This window comes from Emys orbicularis, chromosome 2 (genome assembly GCF_028017835.1).
Source record: "Emys orbicularis isolate rEmyOrb1 chromosome 2, rEmyOrb1.hap1, whole genome shotgun sequence".
In the NCBI taxonomy this organism is placed as follows: domain Eukaryota; kingdom Metazoa; phylum Chordata; order Testudines; family Emydidae; genus Emys; species Emys orbicularis.
Window position 1 is genome coordinate 2,884,344 of NC_088684.1, and position 20,537 is coordinate 2,904,880.

The window sequence follows — 20,537 nt, forward strand, 5'->3', positions numbered from 1 at the left end:
ACCCCCAGCCAGCTCCTGGCCAGAGCCACCTGCCCTGCCAGGCTCTGGGGTGACCCCACTGGCAGGGTGGGCACCTGCCGTCCTGGGGCACTGCCCTGGTATTGAGCACTGGGGTGACAAGCAGCCGCAGATGAGCTGAGATCCCGGGGGCAGAGTGAGGCCTGGCTACTTTAGGGTGTTGGGTGGGGGCCTAGGAACCATGAGCCGGGATGAGGCCAGGAAGAATCGTAGCTTGGTAGGACTGGAAGGGACCTCCCTGGCAGGACTGAGTATTGTCTAGCCCACCCCACAGGTGTTCGTCTAACCTGCTCTTAAACATCCCCCGTGATGGAGATTCCACAACCTCCCTGGGCAATTGATTCCAGTGCTTAACCACCCAGGGATGGTCTAGACAGTATTTGGTCCTGCCATGCGGGCAGGGGACTGGACTCGATGACCTCTCGAGGTCCCTTCCAGTCCTAGAATCTATGAATCTATGAATCTGACAGGTAGGAAGTTTTTCCTAATGTCCAACCTAAACCCCCCTTGCTGCAATTTAAGCCCATTGCTGCTTGTCCTGATCTCAGAGGTTAACGAGAACAATCTTTCTCTCCCCTCCTTGTAACAACCTTTTATGTACTTGAAAACTCTTATCATGCCCCGCCTCAGTCTTCTCCTCTCCAGACTAAACAAACCCAGTTTTTTCAATCTGCCCTCACAGCTCATGTTTTCCAGACCTTTACTCATTTTTGTTGATCTTCTCTGGACTTTCGAATTTGTCCAAATCTTTCCTGAAATGTGGCGCCCAGAACTGGACACAATCCTCCAGCTGAGGCCGTATCAGCGCGGAGTAGAGCAGAAGAATGACTTCTCCTGTCTTGCTTACAACACTCCTGCTAATACAGCCCAGAATGATGTTCGCTTTTTTTGCTATAGTGTTACACTGTTGACTCATATTTAGCTTGTGATCCACTATGACACCGCCCCCCCCCCCCCCACATCCTTTCCACAGTTCTCCATCCTAGGCAGTCATTTCCCATTGTGTATGTGGCAACTGATTGTTCCTTCCTAAGTGAAGCACTTTGCATTCATCCTCACTGAATGTCATCAACTCAAGCAGGCTGAATAGCAAGACCCACGCCCAAGGAGTCGCCCAGGCCCTGTGGGGCACTGACTGCAGTCTCTGTGGCTGCTCACGCAGCAGCCCCCCGCCCTGGAGTATCCAGCCGCCTGGCAATCACAAGAGAGAGGGGCAGCTCTGTCAACCCCCGGGTAGGGATGGCAGCCGAGGCAGTGAGAAACCTAGTTTAGCACCTAACCACTGGGCCCCCCATCCTCCCACTCCCCGTCCTAGGGGAAGTCCCATCACTGAAGGGCCTGCAGGGCACAGTCCTGAGCTGGGGCCCTGGCAGGGACGTGAAGGAGCTATTTCTACCCTTTGGGATCCTATCCCAGCCTGGCTGTTCCTGTCTCCCGCCCGGGGATGCGTTTGGGTGCTGGGCAGTGACTGGCCACATGCCCACACAAAGCCAGAGGCATAAAACCCTCCTGCCCGCTGCCATGGGACGCTGGTCCAGGCAGGGAACCGCGGTCCTGTGGCAATGCAGGGCCCCTGTCCTATCCGTCAGCCACGGGCCCGGCTCTTCTCCCCACGGGGTCTGGATGGGAGGACATGGGGGTGAGAGAGCCTGCTGCTTCCAGGGCTTGGGCCCTGCGGCTCGCGTGAGCCCTAACGGCTCGGAACCCAGAGGCCGGGTGTTTGGCTTTGAAGATCTCGTGATTTTTAAGCCAATTTCCTGATTTCTGCACTCCTGGGGGTGGAACTGCTGTAACCGAGGGAGGGGGCTGGCCCTTTGCCTGGGATTCAGCAGGAGGGCACGTGCCCGTGCCTTTGAGCCCTGCCAGCTCGCCCCCACCCTCCCTGCTCAAGGTGGGATGCACCCTCTCTTTGGAGTTCTCCCATCCAGGCATTGACCAGGCCTCGCCCTGCTTAGGGGTGAGCTCATAGCCAGGGCAGGGAGACGTCCCCCACAGAGACCCTTGCAGGCTGGCTTTGGGCATGTCCATCACCGATTAGCTAGGCAGCGGTTCTCAACCTAGTTACCATTGAGGGCCACATATGTGTTAGGTGGGCTGCATCCAGTACTCCCTGTATGGCCCTGCGGGTGTCACACGGGCCGCAGCTCTGTGCTGATTGGGCCTCAAGCGGGCCCACGGGCCAGAGCCACTGAGCTAGAGGCTCACGCTATGGGCTCCCTCGCCCTCCCTCAGGTGGATCCTGGCGCTGGTGATCCCCAGGTCCTCAGCTGGTGGCTCAGTGTCTCCTGGGAGATTCCCGAGCCGGGAGGAGGTTGGGAATATCTGCTCCTAGGGCCTAGGTGTTTCTGCTCCAGCAATCAGCAATGAAAGGGTTAACCCTTTACCTTCAGCTCTTTCTCCCCTTGGGGTAGTGCAGAATTCCTGGGGCGAGACGCCCCCAGCTCAGAGCCTGCAGCCCTCGGGGGCGGGGAGTGTTTGGAGCCCCCCGGGGTGAGCGCTGGGCTTTCAGGGCTGAGGCATGGGGCTGCGGCTGGCTGCTCACCCTGCTCTCAGGCAGGGTCTGCCCCTCACGTCTGGGTTTTGGGGCGATCGGCTCCGCGGCAGGAACCCCAAGTGGCAAAGCCCGAGAGGACAGGCAGGACCCTCCCCGGAAGTGGTTTCCCCAGGCTCCCACCTTCCCTTGGGGGACCGTGCCACGCTCTGACCCCCCGCCCTGGTGGGCCGTGTCCCTCGAGATCCCCCCTGGATTTCCCTTGGCCCAGTTTGCTCCCCTCGCCCTCCAGCGGGGGGGGGGGGGGGGGCAGCCCCAGCCCCTTTGTTGTGCTAACACTGGGAGGATTATGTAAAGCCCCTGCACTAACAGGGCTGCTAATGCTGGTGCTGATTGCACCAGGGAACCCTGGCACCAGTGGGGAGGTCACCGAGAGGTTACGATTCACAGTCAGATGGAACAGTGGGGGCAGCAGGGGGCTGCGGGTCGGGATTGGGGGGCAGCAGCAGAGCGAGAGGTGTGGGGGGCCCAGGGCTGGAACAGCAGGGGGCTGCGGTTGGGATTGAGGGGCAGCAGCAGACTTCGGGGGGGGAGGGGAGCCCAGAGCTGCGGTAGCAGGGGGCTGCGGGTCAGGATTGAGGGATATTGGCAGAGTTGGGGGGAGCTCTGGTCTGGGATAGCAGGGGGCTGTGGGTCAGGATTGAGGGGCATTGGCAGAGCTGGGGGGGAGCCCAGGTGTGGGGCAGCAAGGGGCTGTGGGTCGGGATTGAGGGGCACTGGCAGAGTTGGGGGGAGCCCAGGGCTGGAGCAGCAGGGGCTGCAGGTCAGGATTATGGGGCACTGGCAGAGCTGGGGGACACCCTCCCAGGGCTGGGGTAGCCAGTCAGCTGTGGTTAGACATTGAGGGGCACCTCCCATATTGAGGGCCATAGAAGCACCTCCTGGCTAGACAGACAGGGGGCAAGGCCCAGAGCGCATTGCGCCCCCAGCCCCACAGCGTAGGGCCCGGCTCTGCTAGCCTGTTTTCCTGCCCTGAGGGGAGCCATTAGCTCCCTTGATGTTCCTATCCACACAGCTCCCAGAGCAGCCGCCACTCGCCATGTGGATCGGAGAGGGGAGCTTTTGCTGATTGGAAACCCTCCAGAGAGTCTGGCTGCTTGGTTGGGCTTCCCTGAGGCCAGTGCGGGCTGGCCTAGACCAGCGGGTCCCAGGCGTTTTCCCAGCTGCGGCCCACCCTTCACACTCCTTGGGGAACATTCTTAATATTCATTCCGACAGACACAGAAACTCGATGTACCAGCAGGGGCCGGACTCACAGGTGCATCTCTCCATCTGAGGGCAGATGCCACCCCTGTTGCCCATTAGTGCCCTGCTCCCCTTCTCTCGCAGAGGCAAAAGCCCTGACCTCACTCCCCAAATTGAGTCAAAGCTCCATGTCCCCCCACTTACCATTAGCAAGGTCCCCTGGCCTCTGCCCCACAGGGGTGCTGGTGGGGGTGTGGCTGAGTGAGGTCCCTTGGTGTTGCCCATCACCGGTGGCAGGCAGGGCATATTCCGCTCAGTCCTGGGGCTGCCATACAGTCAGAGAGTGCCCCCTCCAGCTGGGGAGAGCGGGGGCGGGGGGCAGAGAAAGGGGACAGAACCCGTTCCCCCACTCAGAGCAGGGGTTCAGCCCCAGAGAGCCCCAGCTGGCCCTGGGGCAGAGGGGTGAGAGGGGCAACCCGGAGACCACTTTGGTCCAAGACGGAGGATGTTGATGACAGATGGCTCACGGGGAGTGGAGGGGCTCGGGTGGGCTGTGGTGTATGAAGAGCTAAGGGTGTTTCGGAAGGGGTGGGGCAGCCATGTTGTGAGGGGGACCCTGAGTTCGGGGGGAATGGGGCAGGGGAGCCCCCAGGCGGCGAAACGGCTGAGCGAGCCCGGTGGTGGGGACAGGCTGAGGATGCTGCCGCTGGCAGCTTCGTAGCCCACCCTGGCGAGGGATGGCTGGCTGGGGAGGGCACCGGGCGCAGCCTGCAATGGGGCGGGGGCTCCAGCATGGATAGCGGAGATGGGACGGGGGAAGGGGACAGGTCAGTGCAGGGGGGGCAGGGTCCCCAATACACCGCACTGTGAAATAGCAACCTCTGTCCCACCACCTGCACGCCAGCTGCTGAGGGAGGGAGGAGGAAACCTTCCAGCTGCACCTCTGCTGCTCCCCTGATCCCAGCCCCCCCACCCCCAAAAAACCCTCTTCCAGACCCTGCCCCCAAACTCCCCCTACACATGCTCTGCGCGCAGGCTCTGCCAGGCAGGCCAGTGGCTGGGCGGTGGGCTCCGGGGCTGCGCTGAAGGGCCAGGGCCGGGAGGGGAGTGGAAAGATGCAGCCTGGGGGGGCAACGCCCCTAATGCCGCCCCCCCCCCGATCTTCGCCTCTGCCAGCAGACCACCCGGGGCTGTGTCTGGCCCTCCATTGGGAGGTTGAGGCTCAGGCAGTGTCAGCCCAGACATGTGAGGTTGCCCTCACCTGACCTTGCCCGTCCCTCCTGCGGACATAGGTGAATAGCGTGTACCTGCCTGGTCTCTCAGCTCCCTCCGAGCAGAGAACTGGAGGTTCGCGCTCGCTCGGTGCGGGGCCAGGGGACCAGGCCTGGCTCAGTGCCCGGCTAGGGGTTACGGTCCTGAATGGTGCCGGCTGTTGGGAAGAAGTGGCACCATCAGGGCACCAGGAGGCGCTTAGGGACGGAAATGAGATTCAGCAGCTTGGAAATGAACAGATCTCTGGCTGTTGGCGGGGGGACCAAGTCAGATCCTCGCCCTGCCCACTACACGGCTGGCTGGCTCACCCTCCCACGGCTGCTTCCCGACTCCTCCGGCCTGACCAGCAGCAGAGACCTGGTCTGCTCCTCAGGCCGGAGTCTCCTCGCTCAGCTCCTTACAAAGTTCAGTCATTTGTTCCCGAACTCTCGGGCTCCCAGCACCTCCAGCTGATCAGCTGCGGGCCGCGCCTGGCTACCCGGCAAAGACCAGCCCCGGCGAGGGGCAGGGAACGTCTGGGGTTTCCGAGCCCGGGCGCCAGTCCCAGCGGGAACGGCTGCATTGCTGGTTTGAGCCCCTGCAGCCTAGGGTGACCAGACAGCAAGTGTGAAAAATCGGGACAGGGGGTGGGGGGTAATAGGAGCCTATATAAGAAAAAGACCCAAAAATCGGGACTGTCCCTATAAAATCGGGACATCTGGTCACCCTACTGCAGCCTGAGCCTTGCGAGCCCGAATCAGGCTCCGAGATGGCGGTGTGGGGTTTCTTTGCAGTGTAGACGCGCCATAAGAGAGCTGAGCTAGGCCTCAAGTTGTGGCCTGGGTTAGCGGCTGGGCTGGTGCAGGGCGGGGTTAGAGCCTGTGTCAGCTGGTGGCTGGGGTGGGGGTTGTTCGGCTTGGGCCTGCGGGGAGCATTGCTGCACGGGACTGTGGGACCCCAGCCCCCTTGAGTACACCCCCCTGGTCAGACTGACCTCCCACCCCCAGCATCTCCCCTGCACCAGTCTGGCCCAAGCTGGCTCCCGGGGGCTGGGCCTTGGGGAAGGGGGAGGGGGGCTGAATGGCAGCCCCTGGGGCAGGTCCACGCAAGCTCCACTCACCTTTTGTTGTGGAGCATTTGCTGCTGATCCTCTTTGTAACAGTTCACGGGCCCTTAGCACCATCTGTTCATTACTCCCTGCTCCTGGCATGACCCCGGCTCCCTGGCCCTGCCTGCAGCCCTCCCCCACCTCCGCTGCAGAGCCTGGCCTCCCCGCCCACACAGGTCTCCACAAGTGAGGTGAGTTTAGGGGTCTCAGCACAAAAACACCCTCCTGCTGGGCACAGGCATCAGGACTAGAACAGCAGGGGGCTGCAGGCTGGGATGGGGGTGTGCTGAGATGGGTAGTGGGAGAGCAGAGGGCTGGAGTAGTGGGGGGGGGCTGGGATGGGTAGTGGGAGAGCAGAGGGCTGGAGTAGTGGGGGGGCTGGAGGCTGGGAGTGGGGGCGGGGCACAGCAGAGCCTTGTGGGACATTCGGCTGAGGGCAGTACAAGCGGGGACATATCAGGCAGTGCCCCCTGCAGGTGACTGGGGCAGGACTCCCTGCCCCGCCTGGAGCTAGGCTGCGGTTTTGTACCATGCAGCAAATGTTGGCTCATTTTCCTAGCGCTGGGACTGGCAATGAGGGGCTGAGAGGGAAGACGGGGCGGAGGGAGCGAGACGGGTCTGGTGGGGTCCCGAGGCAGGAGGGGAGAGGGGGAAGGGCAGGAGGGAGACGGGCGCCCGCCAGAGCTGGAATGACGTTTGCAGATTTCTTCGGGCTGATTCCAGCAGCGGCGAGCTGAGGCCATGCACCGGTAGGTCCATAATGACCACCAGGGGGCAGTGTTGCAGGCCCACACATGCACCCGCCCCCGCCCCCCCCCCCAGTGACATGCAGCAAGTGGCATGAGGATCGCTGGGTGGCCCTTTAGCCCAAGTGCACAAGGGCCCAGTTTTCTGGGTTCCTGCCCTTCCCCCCAGCTCCTGCCCGGCTGGACCCGCTCGTGCCAGACCTCTGGCCTGGTGGGGTTCAGAGGCAGGGGCCTAGGTTGGGCTAGGCCCTGGCTGGCTCCTCCCCTGGGGCGGGGCCTCCTGGAAGAGGAGAGGAGGTGGACGCAGAGGAGCTCGAGGTGCAGGTCCCAATTGTGCACCTAGTCGGGCAGAGGGGGAGCAGAGGCGAGCCCAGAAAGGGGCGGGGCAGATGGCGCAGGTCGCCTGGAGGCGGCGTGGGTCGCCTGGTGTCCTGGGGAGACGGGGCTGGGGCAGGTCTGTTCCGGGGCGTGGGTTTGGTTTGCCAGGGGAGGGGGCAAACGTGAAATTCGGCTGACCCTGTGGGCGTGGCTTCTTTTGGGTGGGGGTCCAGGGCGCTCCTCTGTGCCTGATGAGCAGCTGAGGCTCCCCCCTGGCGCTGGATCTCACCAGCCCCCCATCTTTGCTCCCCTCCGTAGTTCAGTGAACGAGCACATGGGAGGGGAGCTCACTGACCAAGGCCTGGGGAAGCCTTGGACGTGCGAAGAGCCCTGTGTCTGGGGGGGGGGGGGCGGGGGGTATGGTGTGTTGGGGTTTAATCCCCAGACGGACGCTCCTGCTGGGTGGCAGAGCTCCAGGCTAGCTCAGACCTGGGCAGTGGGACTTGTGCACCCACCTATCCCACAGCTATGGGACCTGCTGCCAAACCCACGCCCAGTGCGCAATGGGGCAGCAGAAGTCAGTTTCTAGCCCTCCTGGTTTGTATTTAACAAAGAAAACCCTCCAACTGTGAGCTGTAACTGGTGCAATGATGGCTGCAGGCAGTCTGGAAGTCTACTCTCCCGTTAACTCTGAAACATAGTGATGGCAGTTTAAAAGGGAACTATAGCCTTGTATTACAGGTTGCTATTTGTTATGCCGAGTGACACTCTCTGCACTTACACAGGTACCTGCCAGACTCGGGTTCGCACAGCCTTGTGTTTTAATTGAGGGTGTTCCACGTTGTTCTGACAATTCAGTGGATCCCCTGGGAGCGGGCTCTGACCTAGACCCATAGGGATGGGCTCTCGGGATTGTGCCGGGGGTGTGAGCTTCCTCGCACGAGTGAGGAACATTCTCAGACTTGTTCAAAGAGAATTTCAGTTACCGCGATGCAGCCGAACGGCCTCCCCCCGCACTGCAGCTCATCCCGGGCCAGCTGCCGATCCCTTCAGCTCCTAGCTCAGCGTAAGTCTGCGACTTCAGGCCTTATTTGTGGCACCCCCCTTGTCTCTGACACCCACAGCCCCTCCCAGTCTCTGACACACACACACGGGGCTACGCACAGACCTGCAGCTGATGAACCAGGGACAAAGACATCGTAGGACTTTATTACTGACATGCAGGCAGGGTGCCGGGTGTGGGACTAGACCCAGAAGAAGATACAGGCGTGGAGGAACTTAGAGTCAGAACCGAGCCCAGACAGGTCAGACCCAGATGGATCCTGGAGACCTCGGGGAGGAGAAGGGTTTGGGTTTCTTTCAGAGACGTGCAGGAGACCAGGGGTTAATGAGGTGGGCAGGGCTGGTGGGGCAGCTCCAAGCTCTACTGACTCCAGCTGCAGATCTGGCCCAAGCCCCATGTTTTCGGTAGGCCTGGGAGATCCCCTGGGCAGACGCTCTGGCCACGCTTCCTCAAGCAGAAACCCGGAACTTCCTCCGCTTGCTTTCGCCCTGCGCTCCCGTTCGCTGTCTGCAGCCGGTGCAGCGAGCGCCGCGGCTGGCAGGAGCGCTGTGGGCTTGGGACTGGCCATGCCGGAGGTGACTTTCGAACTCGCACCCAGGGGCTCACTCCTGGAACCCGACGCTCATTTCACGGAGGGAACAGCCACATGCCATGTGACCCAGGCGTCCAATCACCACCCACCGCCACAGCTCAAATCGCCAATCAAATCCTTGCAACAGGTGGCTAAGGCATATAGGGCTGTTCTCACTGGCTCTGCCAATGGTCCATCTAATCCAGCATCCCGCCTGCCGGGGCCACCGCCAGCTCGTCCGGGGACGGGGCAAGACCCTCCCAGTGGGTGGTTATGGAATACCCTCCCCACGGGGGGCAGCATCTGGCACCCTGGGGGATGTTCTCACCCCCACCCATGTTCGGCCCTCAGCGGAAGGTAGCTAAACGCCTCAGCGATCTCCAGAGCAGTGGGTTCCACAGGCCAACCGCGCAGGGGGTAAAGCAGCATTTCCTCTGATCGGTGATGCATTTTTTGCCTTTTAAATTAATTGCCCCCCCCCCCAGGTCCTGTAGGAGGAGAAGGGGAGGGAAGAGCAGAGCCTGATCTACCTCCTCTCATCCCTTCATTACGGTAGGTAGCTGGGCCGTGTCCCCTAGCTTCATCGCTTCCAAGGCCAGACGGGACCACTGTGGTCATCTCATCTGACCAGCCACTTCCCCGGGATTCATTCCTGACTGAACCAGAGCAGGTCTTTAGAAAATCTTGATTTAAACCTTGCGAGTGACGGCGAATCCCCCACGAGCCTTGATAGCTTGTTCCAATGGCTGGTTACCCTGGGCCGTGCGCCCAGGCTGAATGGAGAGAAGGGCATCATCTGATTTTCCCTCAGTCTCCGAACACCGTGGGTTTGCACACTGCTGCACATCCAGCAGAACTGTACAATGAGCTGGCCACAGCGGGAGTGCCCCTCCAGTGGTCTCGGTTATTTAGAAAGCAGCAATGTCTGGGAGAAGGTGGATGGCCCAGTGGTTAGAGCACCAGCCTAGGCTTTGCGAGACCTGGCTTCAAGTCACTGTTCTACCACAGGACACCCCCCCCACGTGACTTATTCTCCGTGCCTCAGTTTCTCACCCATAAAATGGGGATAACAACTCTGCCCTGCCTCCCAGGGGAGTTGTGAGGCTAAACACATTACAGATCGGGAGGTGCTCAGACACCGTGATGGGGACCATAGAAGCACCCGAGACAGATAAACGAGGGGCTCAGATTATTCCTACCAACGTGCGTCACTTTGCAGTCGGCCTCGTGCTGCCCGACCAGCCAGTTTGTAAAGGGAAAGAAAGAGAGAAGCTGTGCTGCAGGTAGGAATCATTCGGCCAGTGCTGCTTTTCAAGGGGGGATTTGAACAAAGAGGAGGAAAGGAGGCAAATTGCTGCAGAAAAACATTAAAGAGTAAAAAGCATGGGCCAGATTCGCGTCAAGACACAAGTGCTGTGTTCCCTGGGGCACCTGGGACCAGAATGTGGCCTCCTACTTAGATAAAAGGGTTCTTAAAAATGCTGGACACTGACTCAAGGGAAGACTCCCCCCAAGGTACGTAACGTTGTTGGCTGTGAGGGATGATGTCCTCTAGTGACTGGACTCACAGCGGGGATAAGAGACTTGCAACTGCTGCTGGCGGAGGGAGCTCTCCATTAGCTTTGGTAACAGGCACACAGTTAATAAAGAAAAAGGAGGGTGAAATAATGAATGCCAATCCACACGGGCTTATGGAAAATAGATCCTGTCAAACTCACTCAGTGTCTTTTAGATGAGATGACAAGTTTGGTTGATAACAGTAACCGTGTTGATGTAACAGAGTTCTGTGAGGTGTTTGACTTGGTACCTCATGGTATTTTGTATTTTTCTAGTTTTTAATCAAAATCAGTACGGCATGTCTTAACTGACCGGTCTCAAAATGTAATTCTAGAGGGGAATCACCATTGAGTGGATGTGTTTCTAGTGGGGTCCCACAGGGATCAGTTCTTGGCCTTACGCTATTGAACATTTTTATCAATGACCTGGCAGAGAACATGTAATCATCACCAATACATTTTGCAGGTGACACAGAATTGGGAGAGTGGTAACTAGCGAAGAGGACCAGGCACTGATACAAAGTGATCTGGATCGCTTGGTAAACTGGGCACAAGCAAACAATATGTGTTTCAATACGGCCAAATGTAAAGTCAGAAATCTCGGAGCAGAGACTGCCGGCCATAGGTACAGGGTGGGGGGCTCTCTCCTGGGAAGCAGCGACGCTGAATAAGATTTGGGGGTGGTGGTGGATAAGCAGCTGAACGTGAGCTCCCGGTGTGATGCTACCTAATGGGACCCTGGGAGGTATAACTTGGAAGCTGGAGTAAGAGCAGAGGTGATTTTCCCTCTGCATGTGGCACTGGGGCGAGCGCTGCTGGAGTCCTGGGGCCAGTTCCGGTGCTCACGATACAAGAAGGATGTTGATAAATTGGAGAGGGGGCAGAGAAGAGGCAAGAGAATGACGGAAGGATTAGAAACCTGCCTATAGGGAATAGACTCAGGAGCGCCATCTATTTACCTTAACGAAGAGCAGGTGGAGAGATGACTTGATCAGTCTAGGAGTACCTGCGTGGGGAACAAATGTTTAATAACAGGCTCTTCAATCGAGCAGAGGAAGGTCTAACTCTAACTCGATCCAGTGGCCGGAGGTTGAAGCTGGACAGATTCAGGCTGGAAGTAAAATGAGGTGTAACATTTTTAATGGTGAGTGTAATTAACCACTGGAACAATTCCCCCAGGGTCCTGGGGGATTCTCCATCACTGGCAATTTTTAAATCAAAATCCCCCAACAGCTTTGCTCTGGGAATGACTTGGGGGCAGGACTCTGGCCGGTGTTACACAGGCGGTCACACGGGATGGTCACACTGCTCCCCTCTCGCCTTAGTGGTAATTGTGCCTTGCGAGTGGCCCGTGGCTGTGTTGCCTGCGTCCTGGTGAAGCTAATGTCAGATGCCTGGTGGGCTGCACGGGGGAGGGTACCCCAGCATGGTAGAAAGTCACGAAGCTGCCCCCGTCTAAGAGCTGCGGCGCTGTCTGCGGTTCGGGGCGAACAGAAACTCCCCGGAGGCAGGCCCAGCCTTCGTGCTGTCACGTGGTCGGATGGTTTGTCCTGCTAGGAATCCAGATCTGCGTTCAGATTTCCATGTCCCCCAGCTCTGCACAGCTGGAGCCAGCTGAAGCTGTGTGTCTGGATTAGGCCCTCCCCAGGAGCCACTGGACTGCAGCAGCCGCTGTCCCCCGGAGCGTGGGCACATATGTGCAGACGGGATGTGGAAGGGAGTGGAGGGTCCTGCCTGAGTTCTACTCGGTCCTCTCTGGGCATCGTGGTCTCTCCAGCCCAGCCCAGCCCAGCCTGGGAGCAGCATGGCCTTGTGCGTTCACCCTAGGACAGAGGTGGGCAAACTATGGCCCACGGGCCACATCCGGCCCGCAGGACCATCCTGCCCAGCCCTTGAGCTCCCGGCCAGGGAGGCTAGCCCTCGGCCCCTTCCCCGCTGTCCCCCATCCCCCTGCAGCTATGCCGCCACGTGGGCAGCGCTCTGGGCGGCAGGGTTGCGTGCTCCTGCCGAGGAGTGCGGCGGTGTGGCTGGCTCCGGCCAGGCGGTGCGGCTCCCAGACATGCTGCTCTGAGTGGCATGGTAAGGGGGCCAGGGAGTCCCGGAGGGCAGTCAGGGGACAGGGAGCAGGGGGTGGTTGGATGGGGTGGAGGTTCTGGGGGGCAGTCGGGGGGGAGGGGTTGGATAAGTGTGGGAGTCCCAGGGGGCCTGTGGGGGGAGGAGATGTGGATAGGGGACAGGGAGCAGGGGGCGGTTGGATAGGCGTGGGGTCCCAGGGGGCCTGTCAGAGGGCAGGGGTGTGGATAGGGGTCAGGAGATGAGGAACGGGGGGGTTGGATAGGCATGGGGTCCTGGGGGGCCTGTCAAGGGGCAGGGGTGTGGATAGGGGTCAGAGCAGTCAGGGGACTGGTAGCAGGGGAGTTGGATAAGGGGTGGGGTCCTGGGGGCGGTTAGGGGCGGGGAGGTCCCGGGCAGGGGCGGTTAGGGGACAAGGAGCAGGGGAGGTTGAATGGGTCGGGGGTTCTGATGGGGGCAGTCAGGGGGCGGGAAGTGGGAGGGGTCGGATAGGGGGCGGGGGCCAGGCTGTTTGGGGAGGCACAGCCCTCCATACAGTTTTGCAACCCTGATGTGGCCCTCGGGCCAAAAAGTTCCCCCCCCTCCCGCCCTGGGACCAGCTGTCAGTGGGACACCACAGCAATGCCCGCGATGGATCCTGTCCTGCCTAGGGTTACCATATTTAAAAAATAAAAAAAGAGGACACTCCACTGGGCCCTGGCCCCGCCCCTTTCCCACCCCCGGCCCCACCCCAACTCCACCCCTTCCCCGCCCCAACTCCACCCATTCCCCAAAGTCCCCGCCCTAACTCCCCCTCCTCCCTCCCAGCCACGTGAACAGGGCTGCCCAAGCGCCACCAGCGTCACGGTTTGCCGGGCAGTCCCCAGACCCTGCGCCCCCGGCCGGCGCTTCCCCAGCGCAGCTGGAGCCCGGGAGGGGAAGTGCCCAGCCGGGGGCGCAGGGTCTGGAGGCTGCCCGGCAAACCGTGAAGCCGGTAGTGCTCTGGCTTCGGGCAGCCCCCATGCCTCCGGACCCTGCGCTCCCGGCCGGGCACTTCCCCTCCCGGGCTCCAGCTGCTCTGCTCCGGCGGTGCAGGGTCCGGAGGCAAGGGGGCTGCCCGAAGCCGGTAGCACTCGGGCAGCTCGGCTCTTAAACAGAGCTGAAGAGTCAGGGGAGGAGCAGAGCAGCTGAAGCCCGGGAGGGGAAGTGCCCGGCCGGTATTTTCCTGGACATGTTCGGCTTGTTGGCAATTCCCCCCGGACGGGGGTTTGATTACCAAAGAGCCGGACATGTCCGGGAAAAACCGGACGTCTGGTAACCCTAGTCCTGCCAGGAGGCAGCTCAGGAGAAGGGGGAGCAGAGAGACTCCTGCAGGAACTCCCCCCATCCCAGCAGTCCAGGTAGGTAAGTAAAGGCAGCGGAGATGGTTCCCCGCTGGGTAAGGACCAGAGTCAATGGCATCCGCGTCTTCCTCCTGCAGAGCAGAACAGCCCGTCAGGATGCCCTGCTTGCTGCCAGCTGGCTCCATGGGAGGACGGGCGCCCCCCTGCCCCGGGGACACTCAGTTCTGCATGGAGCATTGCATGCTGGGATTTGTAGTCTCCAGGGTCCGCACCGTTGCAGACCCAGACGCAGCTCCGCCTGCTGGTCCCGGTTTCGAGGAGCGCCGTTGGGCCTGCGGGGGCCTGTCTATCCATGCAGCTGGCGCAGGCTCCCGAAGAGACAGGGGCTGTTGAGAGGCCATGGGGCTGCCCCGCCCTCCCCTGCTGGGGCCCGTCACAGGCAGTCGTAGCGGGTCAGCGCCATGCTGCCGGGCACGGGGCCCTGGCTGTACAGCGCTGGGTGCACAATGTCCCCTGGATGGCTCACCCACACGTCGTACACGCTCTTGTTGGGGGGCATGCCCTGCACCGTGTGGTCCAGGTCCACGGAGAGGCCAGGAAGTTGTGGGCCCTGCTGCCTGGGGGCCACCGAGGGGCCTGGCCTCAGGTCCCAGTACACCGGGCTGACGTAGCTGGGGGGTCTGTAGCTGTAGTAAGGCAGGCCTGGCACAGTGGGGAAGGTGAAGAACGGGGGGCCGCTTGGGGGAGCCACAACGTTGGGGGCCACGCACTTGGTGTAGGAGGTGGGGAGCTGCTCCCAGCACGGCCGGGGGACCAGTGTGGGCGACGGAGCCGGGGTGCAGCCACCAGACCCGTCGGAGTCCGAGCTGGAACCGCTGCTCTCGCGGGCAGCCAGTAGCCGGGGGCGCTTGGCCGGGGCGCGGGGGCCTCGTGCCTGCTTCGACCGCCGGCTGCCGGGGTCCCTCTCGTCGGACGACAAGGAGCTGAGGGTGGAGATGCTGCTGGAGGAGGAGGAGAAAGACCGCGGCGCAGCCAGAGTGCACGGGGGTCGCCAGGGCAGCGATGGGGGCCCGGAGGAGACGCGGAAGATGGGGACTGGGCCCCACAGGTCCATGCTGATGGGAAGGGAGTCTCCCGCTGGCTGGCTGGGCGGGGGCTGTATGGGCTGGGGGTGGCCCTCGGCCTCCCGGGGCTTCCCGGACAGACCCACCTCCTGGAAGTCACTGAGGAGGGAGTCGATGGTGAAGGAGCTGCTTGGCCTCGGCGCCTCGCCGAGCTGGTATCCGCTCTCCTCGTTGTCAGAGCTGGCATTGGTGGAGGAGGCCCTGGTGCCCTGCGGCTGGCGTTGTGGCCCCTGGCAGCCGTAGGGCCAGCCGTGCAGGATGAAGGGGGCCAGGTCACTGGCGAAGGAAGCCGCCTCCTGCCGGGAGATGGCCGTGTTCTGCAGCTTCAGGGCGTCCGGGGGGATCCGGCTCACGTCCACCGTCCAGAAATTCCCTTTGGCCTTGGGCTTCGCGGGATCCTTCAGCAGCTGCCGGGGAGAGAGCGAGACGGGCTCAGTGCAGGGATTGACCTGCGGGGGAGCCACGGAGCAATCCTGAACGTGGGGCGCCCCGAACCCAACCCCAGGAGCTCGGGAAGTCGGGACAGAGCTTCCCTGTGTGTCAGGCCTGACCGATTCCCCCCTCAGAGCCTAGCGCCCCCGCCAGGCTGACCCTGCCCCCCCACTGCCTCATCCTTAGCCCTGAGCTCTCCCCCAGCCCTTCCCCAGCTCCATCAGCCCTGTCCTGGGGCCTGACAGTCCATCCCCTACCCCCAAAGCTGGCTCCTTACTCCCTCGGGCCCCCCATCCCATCCCCTACTCTGGGACCCAGCCCCCCCAACACATCATATCTCCAGAGCCCCCCTGGAGGCTGTTTTCTCCCCCAGCCCCGCCCCAGCCCCCTCACTTCACCCCAGCGCTCACCTTGGAGAAGCAGCGGTTGGAGGACAGGTTGTGGCGGATGGAGTCTTTCCAGCCCTGGTAGCCCTCCGTGAAGAAGGGGAAGAGGGCGCCGATCTCCTGGATGATCTGAAACCGAGAGACAGGCGGTGAGAGCCCCTGGCCATGGGCAGAGTGAGACTGCTCCGTTCAACGTGCCTCAGGCTGTCCCAGCCTGGACTGCAGGGCTGCTGGCTTTGGTGCCACCTCACTGGGACCCGTGTGGGACACAGCACTTGTGCCACACAGCAAACAGGGAGCCAGGTGGGCACCTCAGATTGCGGTGGCACAAACTGGGGAGGCTCCTGTCTCCTCCCTCCTGGAACCTTGTGCGCAACTCACTGTGGGCTGCGTCCGGCACGCCGCTGGCTCAGAGTCCGAGATTTGAAGGCCAGAAGAGACCAGCGTGACCATACAGGCTGAGCCCCTGTGCAGCACGGGCCAGAGCCCTGCCCCCAAGTCGTTCCCGGAGCAGAGCTCTTAGAAACAGCCCATTATTCAATGTGTGCTGGGATCACGTCACCCCTTAACCTTCTCTTTGTTAAGCTAAATAGATTGAGCTCCTAGACTGTATCCCTATAAGGCAGGTTTTCTAATTGTGGAATCATTCTCATATCTCCTCTCCAATCTATCACCATCCTTCTTGAATTGTGGCACCAGAACTGGACCCAGGATCCCAGCAGCGCTCGCCCCAGGGCCACATACAGAGGTGAAATAACCTCTCTGCTCCTCCTCGAGATTTCCCTGTTTCTGCGTCCAAGGATCGCATTCGCTCTTTTGGCCCCAGCGTCACACTGGGCGCTCACATTCAGCTGATTATCCACCCCCACCCCAAATCTTTTTCAGCGTCCCTGCTTCCCAGAGTCCTCCATCCTGTAAGCCTGGCCGACGTTCTTTGTCCCTAGATGTACACGTTAACATTTAGCTATATAAAAACACATATTGTTTGCTTGTGCCCAGCTCACCAAGCAATTTAGATCGCTCTGTATCAGTGACCTGGCCTCTCCGTTACTTACCACTACCCAATTTTTGTGTCATCTGAAAACCTCGTCAATGATGATTTTATGTTTTCTTCCAGGTCACTGATACAAATGTTAAATAGCCGAGGGCCAAGAAATGGATCCCTGTGGGACCCCACTAGAAACACACCTTCTCAATGACGATTCCCCATTTACAGTTACATTCTCAGATCTATCAGTTTACCAGCTTTTAATCCATGTAATGTGAGCCATGTTCATTTGTTATCTTCCCAGTGTTTGAAACAAAATGTCCTGTGGTACCAAGTCAAATGCCCAGACGTCTAAGTAATAGTGTATCGACACCGTTAACTTTTTCAACCAAATTTGTAATCTCATTAGAAAAAGCTATCAAATTAGTTTGACAGGATCTCTTTCCCTAAACCTATGTTGATTGGCATTAATTATATCACCCTCCTTTAATTCTTTATTAATCAAATCCTGTATCAGCTGCTTCATTATTTTGCCTGGGATTGATATCAGATGAAAGGCCTATAATTACCCGGGTCATGCTGTTTACCCTTTCTAAATAGTGGCACAACATTAGGTTTCTTCCAGTCTTCTGGAACCTCCCCATTGTACCAAGACTTATTGAAAATCAACATTAATGGTCAAGCCAGCTCTTTTAAAACTCTTGGATGTAAGTTATCCAGACCAGCTGATTTAAAAATATCTAAGGTTAGTAGCTGCTGTTTATCATCCTCCTGAGAGACTAGTGGAATGGATGGAGTGTTATCATCTAGGTTTTTTCCCCCAAATACAGAACAAATATTTATTGAACTCTTCTGCCTTTTCTACATTATGATTAATAATTCTATGTTTCCATCTAGTACTGGACCAATACTATTGTGAGGATTCTTTTTGTTCCTAATATACTTCGAAAACTACTCCTTATTGTTCTTAACTCTGCCGGCCTTAGAGGTCTCCTTGTGTTCCTTTGCTTCCCTTATCAATTTTCTACAATTCCTAACCTCTGATTTACTATCAACTTCCCCTTTCTTCCATTTGTTATACATTATTTTTTAATTTTGTATAGCTGCCTTCACTTCCCCTTTGAACCAGGTCAGTGTTTTAACCAATACGATCTTCCTTGATTATGGCTTTTTGGGGCATCTAACAAAGTGTTCTTAAAGAATTCCCAGTTATAATTCAGAGTTTTCTTGTGTCGTCCTTCAGACCTGTGCAAAGCAGGCTGGTGAGCCATCATTCCCCCCCCCCCCCCCCCCAGCACAGGTGAGACTGATGGTACAAGGTGCCAGGCAGGGAACTGTCAGGCCCCTGGTGGTCATGGACTGGAGCAGATTGCAGCTCCCTGCATCTTTAAGGAGTCACTGTAGCCTGTCAGGAAGCAAGGCTGGGGCACAGGGCATGGTGCAGAGCGGAGGGTTTAATCCCCTCGAGGATAGCCAGCATGTTGGTTCTGTCTGGCTCCTGCTGGATCGTGCCTGTGGCCATTGGGTGGCATGTGTATGAGACCCGAATGTGGAGGGGCGCATTCCCATTCCTAGCAGGCCAGGGGACACGCTGCGCAGCCACCCCCACAAACAGCACTAACTAGCCCTCAGCAGGGGCCAAGGACCGAACAGGTCTTGGAGAGGGAGCTCCCCTTTCCCACAAGGTGGTAAAGGCTGGTGCTGGGGTAGGTCTGCTCTGCCCCGGGTGCACACCTGTCCCTGCGGCCTCCTCCCCAACCCGCCCTTCCTCTGTGTGAGCTCAGCTCGCCCACCTGCTCCCAGGGAACCCACGGCTCGACACCAGGAGCGTAGGTTACGCGGGAGCAGGGCCGGTAATGCCCAGCTCCCCTCCCCGCCTTGGCAGAGGGCCTGAGCTGCACAAGCACAGAGCCCCTGCAGCACCCGTGAACCTGGGCGGGGGGCTGGGAGTACTCAGCATGGCAGGCTGTTGGGGACTCCCTGATGCCTCCTGCTGGCTGCCAGAGCAGAGACTGGCCCGAACAGCACCCCAGGGCCAGGCCACTCGCTGGCAACAGCCCCCCCAAACAGGCCATAGAGCCCATGCCAGGCTCCAGGGAGTCTCTCCCGGCTCTGCCTTGCCATTCCAGGGGAGCTGGGAGCCACCCCCCACCCCATATGCTGTCCCGATACCTCCTCCCCCGCAGCACCTGCCCCCTGGATCTCGAAGCCCCCAGCCCCCACTATTAACCCTTGCAGCACCCACAGTGCTATGGGACTCATGGGGCAGGGCAGCTGGGGCACCAAGTGGTGAAGGGGTCCCAGCAGAGCTGAGCATGTGGGTCCAATCTGGGCCCTGCCCCATGCAGAGCTGATCTGGGTGGAGCTGATTGGCTGACTCGTCCAGGCCCCGCCCCCTCCCAGGTTGCCCGGGGCTGTATGTGCCAGCTGTTAGCCTGGCTTAGTGGGGGGCCAGCAGCGCTAGCTGGGGGCAAATGCCCACGGGGGGGGGGAAAGAAGAGGGTCCCTTAGGGTGAATGGAGTGGGGTCTAGTGGCTAGAGCAGGCTGTTCCCACTGGCTGGGGGACCTCGGACCGGCCCCGTGCCTCAGTTTCCCCAGTGCTGTGATACTGACTGGCCTTGTAAAGTGCTCTGAGCTTCTGGGCTTTAAGCAGCCGCCGGCTCCCGGCAGCTCGGCCCGGCGCTGGCCCAGGCAGCGCTAAAGCCCTTTGTGACCCCTTAGACCCTGGCGTGGGGGTCGGGCGAGCTCTGCGTCCCAACGTGCTAATTCCCCCCCCCCCCCCCACTCCCGTGTCTGTGCAAACTCCCAGGAATCCCCCCCTGCTGTTCCTAATCTCCTGCCCCGGCTGACCCCTGACCCGCGGCTTATTACACCATGTACAGTAGGCGCGGGGCTGAATGGAGCCAAACCCTCCCCCCACGGGGGGCCGTCGCCTGCCCCCCTCCCCGATCCCCCGGCGCTGCACGTGCCCAGCTCGGCCCCAGAGCAGGGCGGCGGGCGTGGGGACGGGACAGTGCCCCTGTCTCCGGGCATCCCCCTCGCCCACCATTGATCCTGGGGCTGCCCCAGAACCGTGCAAGGCTGGGGGGGGGGCAGGCCCGGTACCAACGGGAGCCCAGCGCCCCCCCCCCCCGGGCTGCCCGGCTCTCCGAGGGGCGCCTGGGGGGACGGGGGACCAGAGCAGGGGACCTGGGAGATGCGCATGGCCTGGGAGATACAGGAGGTCAGACTAGATGGTCCAATAGTCCCTCTGCCCCCCAGCCTGTGGGACCGGACACCACAGGGGAAATCAAGGCCCCCAGACTCCTGGGCCCCTGCCCTGCTCTTACCTGGGACAGCTTCAGCTTCCTGCCGGGCGAGGCCTGGATCACCAGGGCGATCATGGCCAGGTAGGTGTAGGGCGGCTTGGGGTGGCGGTTGTATTTCTTCTTCTTCTTCTTCTTCCCCTTCCTGCCCGAGTCCTGGGGCTCCTCGCCCGGCCCCGCTCCATCCCCAGCGCCAGGACCTCCCCTCTCCTGGGCACAGCCCTGGGGCGCGTCCCCCGGGGGGCTCGGGCAGCCCCCCGCCTCTGCGCCGCTCTGCCCAGGGGCTGCCTCCCCCGTCGGATGGGACATGGCCCGGGCGCTGCTGCTCCGGGCGCCGGCCCCGCTGAAGGTGAAGGGCAGCCCCGGCCCAGGAGGGGCTGGGGGCGGGCTCAGGTGGGAGGCAGCGGCTCTCCTGCTCCAGCGCAAGCCTTTATCATGCTGATCCGCATCTCTGCCCGACTGGGGAGCCAGACTGCTGGCACCAGGGGGAGGGCCGCCCAGCGGGCAATTAGCAGCTTTCTGTTAAGCTGGGTGCCTGG

General features: G+C 60.5%; 1 protein-coding gene across 1 annotated transcript; it reads right to left on the reverse strand.

The window, feature by feature from the left end:
* Positions 1 to 14,195: 14,195 nt before the first annotated feature.
* LOC135875227 (forkhead activin signal transducer 3-like) lies at positions 14,196 to 20,307 on the reverse strand. The gene is made up of 3 exons (XM_065400218.1): positions 20,023 to 20,307; positions 15,729 to 15,833; positions 14,196 to 15,293 (listed from the first exon to the last, which is right to left on the reverse strand). The coding sequence occupies exons 1-3, from the start codon at positions 20,305 to 20,307 to the stop codon at positions 14,196 to 14,198; spliced, it is 1,488 nt and encodes a 495-aa protein (XP_065256290.1).
* Between the last annotated feature and the right edge of the window lie 230 nt (positions 20,308 to 20,537).